Raw genomic sequence first — 10831 nt, 5'->3', positions numbered from 1 at the left:
TTACTTAGGTCAACACCTTATTATTTCACCCCCTTCTGTGAGGTTGTTTCATACATTTGTAATGCATTTGTATTTTTTGTTTTGTTTTGTTCTTTTTAATATTTTGCCTTTCATCCTGTAGTCCACCAGCTGCCTAGTTGATTTTTTTCATTTGCACACATTAAGGTTTACATTGTGGTATAAAATTCTATAATGCTTAACATCTTGTATTTACTATTACAATATCATAGAGAATAGTTTCACTGCCCTAAAATATCTCCCATGCTTTACCAGTTGAATCCCTCACATCACTCCCAGACTCCTGAGAAATTGTGCCTTTTTGAAACTGTAGACTGGGACTGAACATCTCCACAAGTTACCATCAAATTTAAGGGATAGCAGATAGGACATTTCTCTCATACAGAAAGTATTGTAAGTAAAGTGAATATTTCATGTCTCGTGATGTCTCTTTATTAGAGATCAGGGGTTCTGGGGCTTCATTTTTGTCTTGACAGTATTTATCTAAACAAATATGAAGCAAAATATTTCAAGTTGGAGGAAAAGATTATTGAAAGGAGGGGAAGATGATGACTGAATGTGAGAGGTCAAGAGTGAACTGACAGATTATATTAATTTTATGTTTTTAAGTTTTAAAATATATTTGAAAATATTTTCTTGAGTTATGGCTCAATAAATTTAAATTGTTAGTTATTTTGTTCTAAAGGGGACCTGTCTTTCTTCCTTTCCTCCTCCTTTCTACCCTTCATTCCCTCCTTTCTTTTCTTCCTTACTTTCTCCTACACAAAAGTTTACTCAACAGAATTCACGTTTCGTGCCAGGCACTATAGTAGATGCTGGGAATGCATAGCTGACAAAAAGGTATCCACGTTCTCAAGGACCTTCTTTATTATTATAGAGACAGGAGGATAAGAAAGAATAATTATTATACAGTAATAATATGTTGGCGTGATAGGCATATAAAGCAATAGAGGAATAACTTTGCCTTGGAGGATCAGTGAAGGCTTCCAGTAGAGATGACCATTGAGCTTTGGAGGAGGTGAGTTAGTTAATGTTTGAAACACATAAGGAAATGTAGAGCAAAACATCTTGGCAGATTAGAGAATATGACAAAATTGAGGAACTACCAGTTAACTATAGCTGGAATGGTCGAGATGGAATGGAAAGGGTAGTGTGATAGATTAGGGTAGACAAGTATGGATCATGAAGGGCCTTGAGTTTAGATTTTATCCTGGGAATAATAAGAGAGCCACTAAAGTATTATAAGCAAGGTATTGATTACATTATATGACATCTTTAAAAACTCCCTCTGGCAGCTAACTGGGGGGGGGGTGACAATCAGAGAGGGTATGAAACTTGATCCTAGAAAACTTCCTAGATGGACTACAGTCAGGATGGGAAATAATGAGGGTTTGCTTTAAGTCAGTGGCAGAGGCAAAGAGCAGCAAGGAAGCATACGAGAAATATTTTAACAAAAATAAGGAAGCAGAAAGAGGAAGGAGGCAGTGAAATAGTGCTGGGGGTAAGATTGAGGATGTTCTCTAAATGCTACTAATCTTCATTCTTATTAAAAGGAATATGAAATCTTGATGGCAAAGAGGCACATTTTGTGCAATACATTTCATCATTGTATTTCCAAGAATGTGTCAACATTTCCATAAAAATCCTAATTCAGGAGGAACAGAGTGCAGATATTTTTTCTTATTAGGAGCTTAAATCTTATTAAAAAAAGAATGTGTAACAAATGAGTTCAGAGTCTGTGGTATGTCTATGACATGACAATGAATTTGAACTTAGAGCTGCTCTTTGTTGTGGGGAAATTCGTGTTATGGTTTTTGAACATGCAATTAATGAGACTGAAGTATACACTCATATTAGTTTCATATCAAAAGACTTAAATCTAAAGTAACTGTGCTCTTTGGCAGGATGAATCCTTAAAGCAACTGCAGGTGGTTCATCAGCCCTGGATCCTGCCAAGTGACACAGAAAGTGAAGGAGTGGAGGCAGAGCAAGACAAACGTGAGTGGACACTGCTGTTTTCTGGCAAATTGCTCTTATGATAAAGGTGTTTCATTTTCATGGCATTAAGCAACTTCTGCAAAAAATTCAGACTTGTTTAGGGAGAATATGGAAATTTAAGGTACACTTCAGCTCTCTGTCTTTATTCAATAACATCTTAATTGTGGTACAGAGGCCCATAAATAAACTTTCTGAAAGAAAGGAATTAGTCTTCCTGAAGGTCTACATAGAATGTAAAGTTGGAATATGAATCTTCTAGAAATACTGTAGAATTATATCAGTGATAATTTGTAATTATTAAAAAATTTAAAAGTATGTTAGGACCAGCTGATTATTATATATGAAATTATCCTTACTAGTTAAATGAATAATCTGTTCTAAATTCACAAACAAATTACTATTATAATATAACAAGACAAGTAAAATATATGACTCTCAATTTAAGTTGCTAGATTATAATAATAAAAATGGATCACTATACTATGGCATGACTCAGTGCATGCTCTCCAGGGCTTTAGTGACATTTTGAGACATGGGATCAGCAATCCAGTTGAGAGATTAGTATCTGGATGATATAGAAACAACTTTTAAAATAATAACATATCAAATATTATTTATTCATTTTTACCAGTGGTAGCCTGGAGAGAGAAATAATGATTATATGTGATAACATAGCCTTCATGGTAATTGGTGTGAAGTGATTAATTAATAATTCTCCTAAGCCATAACCACCAGATGTACCTAATATGTTATACAGGTAGCATTATGATTGTGTACCCTGGGGGGTCCAGGAAGTCACACTTCCAAGTTAAACGGCATTTTAAAATACCCTTACCCCACTTCCTGTTACACTTCTCACTGTGTAATGGAGATGAAGAAAAGATTACTCAAAGCAACATGAATGCAATGAGAAGCCCGAAGGGACTGCACCTTAGCAACTCCTCTGCTAGAAGGAGAAAACCGGGTATAGCCCCGATTCAAAGTTAGCTTTGTTTTTTATTGGAAAGACAAGGAAGTTTCATAAGAAAAATCAGTTGATTCAATCATTTCAAAAGGACACAAAGACATGGGCAATGTGACAAATTTATCTATGGCTAAGTATAGCTTAAGCAATGGGAACAAGTAAGATCATTTAAATGTAAGTATAATTGTCTCTAAAGTTTCTACCAACAAACAGCTTTCCCTTAGCAAACATTTTTTCACATTTTTCCCTACAGCAATTCTTTAAAATCTCTTAACAGGATCGGTATGTCAACCACCTGTTAGCTCTAAAATCATTAAAGTATACAATCCCATACCTAAACAGTGATTAGAGTTGATTAGATGGGCTTTTGCCCACTGGCTGTAGACTGTTGTCTCTTAACTGAGGACTTTTGCCCCATGCATGCATTACTTAAAAACCCTATTCTAAAAATCAAATGAGAATCAAGATTTCTAACCCTCTACAACTTCCATGGCAAGTTCTGTGGCAAGAGGGACCATGGGTAAGAGGAGGACCTAAGAGTCAGAATGCCCAGGCTGGGTTGGAGGAAGAGGCATAGAGCCCAAGTGTCACCAGCTGGCACACTTAGAAATAGAGTGAAAAACACAGTGACATTTTACCGACTTCACTGGAGGGAAATGACACTTTCCATAGAACACAACTGATGAAGACTCAGAAAGTAAAATACACATTAAGCAAGTACAAAAGCAAGAGTATTTGGGAAGATCATTAATGCAAGGAATCATAAGTAAAATTGTCTAGGGAAGAGCAGCATGGGAAACAGAAAGGAGAAGTCTGAAAGAATGAATAGCAGGCCAGCACTCTTAGGAAAAAAATGCAAACACACTTACGCCCTCCCTCTTCCTTCCCCACATTCCCACATATTTAAATATACATAAACTTTTATTCTAGAGTTTAGATTAATCATTTTCACCAAATGCTTTTAAGGCCTCCATAAATTCTGTGTTTAAAAAAAAAAAAGAAAACTCCAAATGACTGTGTGTACCCAAATACTTCAAAAAGTTCATGGAAAAAATGGAATTAAAAGATAATACAAATCTTTTCATGAACTTTTTGAAGACCCCTCATATTGTATAAACACAATAGATGTAATTGTGCTAGTTTTACTCTGTTAGATCCAGCACACGGGTGCCCACGGTGGACAAAGCCAGGAGAACAATACCCTTATAGAGAGCAGAGTGTATTAATCACATGCATGTACTGTGTCTTATAATAAACTAAAACTTAAAAACAAGACAATTATCAATCAAAATAGAACAGTGTACCCAATTCCAAATCTAGACTTATTTCCTTTTTCTCAAATCCGTATGTCTCCAATCAGTATTAAGATGAGAAAACATATCTTGATAATGTAAAGAAGATACCCAGAATTTTCTCAACCCTTATCATCTAATACATATTGCCTTTCTGCATATATTTTCCCAAGCTTTTGGATATGAATTCTAATTTTCTCCTTTTCTACTATGGTGAAAATTATTTGAGAGAAAAAGTCCATCTGGTTTCTTCATCTTACTGAGGCACATAATAAGCCCTCCATAAATATGAAAAGAATTAATAAATGCATGAGTAAATGAATGAGCAAATGAACATACAAATAGATTTCTTTGGTACTTTCTAGCTTGTTTTTCTGGACAGTTGAAAATCTAAAATAAAATATATAATAATTGTGATAATAGTTGTGGTATAATACTACTCATGATTTAATAATTGTGATGTAATAACAATTGTTATAAAAATTATTTATAGTTTTATTACAGTTTTAATATTGGATTTAAAGTTTATCTATGGATTTTGCTAAATGGTCTATCAATCACTCTAAAGAAGGCCATTCCTGAACTCTGTTAACCATAGACTTAGAACCGAAAATATTTGATCTCAGCAATTTTGTACTGGGAGGTGACCCTTGACAATGCTAAATTGTTTGGAATAAAATCATGGTTTAAAATAATTAGGTGGTAATAGGAGCCATCTGGAAATGGAATGCTAGCTAGCACTGTAGCCAAGCTTATAGCACAGAGATGCAAATCGTTTTCAAGAGTGGCTTCCAACATCCAGGTCTGGGACACATGAAAGTCGGAGCCACTGAAGCACCGGCATCTGCACTGATACTTGCACTCAGATGTATGTGGTTTGAGAACAGCTAACAAGATACATGCAGATCATCTACCTGTTTTTTTCCTTAGTGAAAGGAAATCAATGACATAAATCTATGTGAACTCGGCATCTAATTTAGAGTAACTTACAGGCTCAGACACTAGAAATTTATGAGTGAGGAAGAGGGTAACTTCATCATTCCAACAGTAACACCTGTTTCTTGACTCAGCTTTCTATAAATTAAGCCTAGGTAATTTTATAGAATTCTGTAATTTCTCATGAGACAAAAATCATCATGGTAAAAAGTTTCCAAATAATGTCAGGATCTTTACAGTGGTGTATATTTCTTATTGCACCATTTAAAAATAAGACTTAGCTCAAATAAATTTTATAAATGAGCACCTTTCAGGAAAAGGTATCTTGCACAATTAAATGAGAAGCTTTATAAAATTTTATTGTAAACAAGGTAAGCAGAACCCTTCATTAAGTAAACTGTTTTTTCTTTCCTCTGCTTTTAGTGGGAAAGTGTAAATTAGGGTGAAAAAAAAAAAAAACTCATGTCAGGGGTGTGTTTGTTTTTAATCTCTCAGTTGATGGTCTGAAGTCACTAAAGAAATCAAACCACAGATATTTGAACCTACTGGTGTTCTTGGTTAATATTGATATTCCTGGACTCTGCTTTAGACCTACTGAATTGGAATCTCTGCACACAAGATTCCTAATTTTGCATTTTAAGTAACTCCTCAAATGATCTTTGATTATCCTAAAGATTGAGAACTAAAGAAAGGAAAAGTTCAATGAATCAGAGGGTTATGTTTTTAAAATTGACTCCACAGTGTTTTTAGACTTTGGACCTTATTTTACTAGCACTCTTTCCCCACCTATAAATTAAGTTTGGGTATAAAATGTAGGGTTGGAGAAGAAGGAAGGAAGGCTAAAATTTGCAGGAATAAATCTGAAGTCCTCCAGACTGTGGCTCAAAGTGAAAGACTCAGAAACATCCAGAGTCGATCCAGCCAGCACTCTCTAATTACCTATTGGATTTTTAAAAAACATGAATAACCAAGCCAAAGACAAACAAGCAAATGAACAAAAAGCCAAACCAAACCAAATCAACAAAACAACACAGATGTCAAAATGAAGAAGTAAGACCTAGAGTGGTACTTACCACATAAAAGCTAATGCTGTCATGATGCTTTGAGACTTCAGACTTGGGTTTAGGTCCTAGATCCTGGGGCTGGAGGTCTTAAAGTTTATAATGGAAGGTGATTGGGTCCTGGGTCTGCTTAAAGCAGGGGAGCCAATGTGATGTCACTAGATAAAGCCTGACACCTGGAGAGGCTGTCTTAGATATGAACAGGGAAATACAATACCTGTACTCACCAGCTGTGAAAAAAGCCAGGAAGTTTGCTCCCTGTACTGAGCTTTGTATGAAAAATATAACGTTATCCATAAGAAATCAACCCTCAAGTCTGTACTTAGGTTGTTGGGTTCAAACAAACTACCAATATTATTAGAACCCCTAAATTATAATAACAATTTGCCAGCATTATTAAAATTCATAAAGTCCTCTCATATGTAAATGCAAGAACTGGGGGATTTAATAACACCTAAAGATTTAAAAAACAACTTCTGCTGAAGATGAGCTCTCAATCAAAATTTATAAACTGCATTGAAAAGTTATAGCAACACAAGGGTTAGGCAGCAGTTGCTAGAAACAGTAGAATGAGCATAATCAGAATGGAAAGAAGTATAGGACAATCAGAAAGAAATTACATTAGAAGTATGTTCTGAATGTTTAAAGATGTAAAAGAAGGCAAGAAAACCAAACTGAAAGAACTGGAAACTAAGAAAAAACACAAAAAGATATTTAAAAGATTATCAATGAATTCCACAAGTAAAACAAAAAAAGTTACTAATTAAAAGCTAAATGTGTTAAATATCTTACTAAAAAATTCTAAAGAGAGAATTAGACAAATTAAAATGGATCTGAGAAAGCCAGCCAGAAAGCAATAAAGAGTGTGAAGAGATGGTTAAGAACTACTGGTATGAACTACTGGTTAAGAGACATGATACAAGTTGAGCATCCCTAATCTGAAAGTCTAAAATCCAGGATGCTCCGAAATCTGAAATGCTCCACTATCCAAAACTTTTTGTGAACTGACATGACACCTCAAGTGAAAAATTCCACACCTGACACATTATTTTTTCACTGTATTAATAGCATGTTATATCTGTGTAAATTAATGTAAAAAAGTGATTGCTCATTGGTAGCATATAAACTCGGAGTCAGGAATGATGGTGATGCCAAACAACCACAGATGGTTTACATGGTGGCTGACATAAGTGACACCTTTGCTTTCTGATGATTCAATGTATACTAACTTTGTTTTATGCACAAAATTTTTAAAAATATTGTATAAAGTTACCTTCAGACTATGTGTATGAGGTGTATATGAAACACAAACTTTATATTTAGACTTGGGTCCCTTCCCAAGATATCTTATTATGCATATGCAGGTATTCCAAAATTTGAAAAAAATCAAAAATCCAAAACACTTCCGGTCTCAAGCATTTTGGATAAAGTATACCCAACCTGTGTATATAGTTGTTTGTGTGTGATATAGGTTCTAATATATATGTATATATGTATGCACATATACAGGTTGCATATAAAATAATGAAGTTAGAATTTCAATAGAATTCACATCAATTCAGACTACACATCTCCAGTAGACTGAGAGGAAATCCTGTGCCCAGAGAAACTACCATGTATGAGTGATTACCACTCACAGATCTTTGCTAAAGGAACTACTCCAGGATATATTTGGGTAGAGAAAACAATTGATCCCAGAAGAATATTCATGTATGAAAGAAACAAAGATGAGCAAGGAAAAAAAAAAAAAAGTAAACATGTTGGCAACCTTTAAGAATTTCTGACTAAAATAAAAATCATTAATTTCTGTTACACTCTCATTTGTCACCTCTATCCCCCTTGGTGACAGACATGCAAAGGATTACTCAAAGCCCATTTCTTCTGAGCTGAGAGAAGTCCCGAAGGGGTTACTTTTCCAGGAGCCCTCAAGAGAAAGGTATTCATCCTTGGAAAAATAGCACTGAACTGGGGTTCTTTCTCAGTATTTATTCTCCAGGCCAGAAAGTTACAAAAAAGGAACATAGGTGGAGTTATGAATAAGTTTAGTTTAACAACAGAAGCTGGTAACATCAGTGAAATAACAAAGTGATATTCCATAATGCAATTAGTAAAAAGTTAACTCAGTCCACCAACAAAAGCTTGTTCTTAGCAAACACTTTTTTTCCCTGCACAATTTCCTTAGAATATTTACATAACAATCAAGTAACTTTCTTAACATATAAATCAGTAGGATAACCTGCACCAAGGACATCTGTCCCTGAGCCAGCAATTTTGCTGTGTTACAATTCTTTATCTACAACAGAGACTTTAGCCTGGGGTACTTTTCCTGTCTTTTGCAAGCTTAACATTTCTATGTGTCGTTTTAAAACGTTAGGCTAAACCTGAAAATACAGGGCTTTGGAGGCTAGGACCTGTGAAATAATTTGCTTTATTAATGTTAGTGCTCTCTACAATTTTCCAATAGAAAACAGGAAAGAAGGGAAAAAATATGATAAATATGCAAAATGTGATGGTATAAATAAATTCAAATACTTTATTAATTACAAAAAGCTGATGAATGAAATAAACAGTGAAGCAAAAGTGCTGTTTAATCAAGTGTAGTTTATTACTAATGTGATAAAAGTTATATTCATAAGCTATGAGGATCTTTAATTAAAGTAATCAAAGTAAACCTAAGTTGTTATTAATCTGTTGTACATACTGAGATTGGAATATAGACAAATGCACTTCACTATGTTTTGCAGCAAAAGAAAATTAAAACAAGAATGGATTCTAGTTAAATCTGTATTTATCAGATAATTGTATTCAACTGAAAATTCAGATCTATTGAGCTTTTATTGCCTTTTTAGTACATTGATATAGACAAAACTAAAAATCTATAAATGTTGTTAAAAAGTTGATGACTAAATTTAAGCTATAATTAATATTTTTTGAACCTAGTAAAAGGTAACACTGGATTCTTACATCAAAAATATCAAATATATTTTGATTTAACAGAAGTTAATGTTAAAAGTCTAAAGTTGACAACTTTGTTCCAATACTTATGACGGTGTGTTACATCTCAATGTTCTTTTCTCTGTATATTTTGTTGTTGATACTAATTTTAAAATTTTAAGATGCATGTTTATTTATCTTTTACAAAAGCAAGACACAAGCCCTACATTAATTTTTTATGCTCTTATAGCAGGAATTTTTAAAATATGAACTTCTTAGTTTAGAATAGAGTACTAAAAGTTGCAAAGATAGTAGACAGAGTTTCCACACACACCTCACACAGTTCCCCTTATTGTTAACATCTCACATTACCATGGTACAGAAATAAACCTAAGAATCCAGCATTACTATTAATTAAACATCAGACTTTACTTACTCGTGATGTCTCCCTTAGTCTTTATTGGTCTGTGATTGTTTCTCAGTCTTTCCTTATTTTTCATGACCTTGATAGTTTTGAGGAGTATAGGTCAGGAATTTGGCAGAAGGGCCCACATTTTCTCATGATTAGACTATGATTATGGGTTTTGGGGAGAAAGGCCAAGGAGGTGAAGCACCCTCATCATTTACATTGAAGGATACGTACTATCAACATTACTTATTCATGCTGTTGTATATCACAAAGCCACAGTAATGTTTGCTAGTTTCTCCACTGTGAAGTTACTCTTAACCTAACTTTCTATATTCTATATTCTATTTATATTGCATTTCTATATCCTATATTCTAGCCTATATTCAGGGAATATGCCATCCCACTGCCTTCTGGCTTCTATGTCAGCTGCTAATCTTATTGAGGACCCTTTGTATATGGCAGGCAGTTTTTCTCTTGCTGCTTTGTAGATATGTTTGACTTTATTCTACTTGGAGTTTCCTGAGGTCCTGGGTGTGCAGATTAATGTTTCCATTAAATGTGTAAAGTTTTTGGCCATTATTTCTTCAGATATTTTTTCTATCCCTTTTTCTCTCATCTCTCATTTTGGGACTACATATACGTGTACATGTATATATACTCACACATAATATATACATATAATATATATTATATATACACACACATATGTGTTGGTATATTTGATGGTGTCCCATAGGCTAAGTAACTTAATCCTTCTTTCTTTTTTTTTCTTTACTGTTCCTCAGACTAGATAATCTCAATTGACCTATCATCAGATTCTTTGATTTTTTTCTTATGCCTGCGCAAACTTGCTGTTAAGCCCTTGTAATGAAATTTTCATTTCAGTTCCAGAATTTCCATTTTGTTCTCTTTATAATTTGTATCTCTTTATTTATAGTCTCCTTTTGGAAACTGTCATCACTCTCATACATTTCTTTAACGTATTTGACATGATTTCCTTTAGTTATTTAAATATATCGATAGTAGTTGATTAAAAGTCTTTGTCTAGTAAGTTCATCAACTAGGTTTTATCAGGGCTAGCTTCTATTGATTTCTTTCCTGTTTGTGAGCCATATTTTATTGTTTCTTGGCATGTCAGTTATTATTTTTATTTCTTTGTTGAAAACTCAACATTTAATATACTATGACATGGCGACTCTGGAAATCAGACCCCCCCCCC

General features: G+C 34.0%; 1 protein-coding gene across 1 annotated transcript in view; it reads left to right on the top strand.

Annotated features, from left to right (window-relative positions):
- LOC103600345 (uncharacterized protein C8orf34-like) overlaps nucleotides 1-10831 on the top strand; it is a gene marked incomplete at its 5' end in the record, with an annotated part of 88093 nt that overhangs the window by 56152 nt on the left and 21110 nt on the right. The window contains one exon of the mRNA XM_008584611.1: nucleotides 1923-2016. Within this exon, the coding sequence (XP_008582833.1) occupies nucleotides 1923-2016 (94 nt within the window). The remainder of the gene's footprint in view (nucleotides 1-1922; nucleotides 2017-10831) is intronic.

This window comes from Galeopterus variegatus, unplaced genomic scaffold (genome assembly GCF_000696425.1).
Source record: "Galeopterus variegatus unplaced genomic scaffold, G_variegatus-3.0.2 Scaffold3312, whole genome shotgun sequence".
Classification (NCBI taxonomy): domain Eukaryota; kingdom Metazoa; phylum Chordata; class Mammalia; order Dermoptera; family Cynocephalidae; genus Galeopterus; species Galeopterus variegatus.
This window is presented reverse-complemented; position numbering and strand designations above follow the sequence as displayed.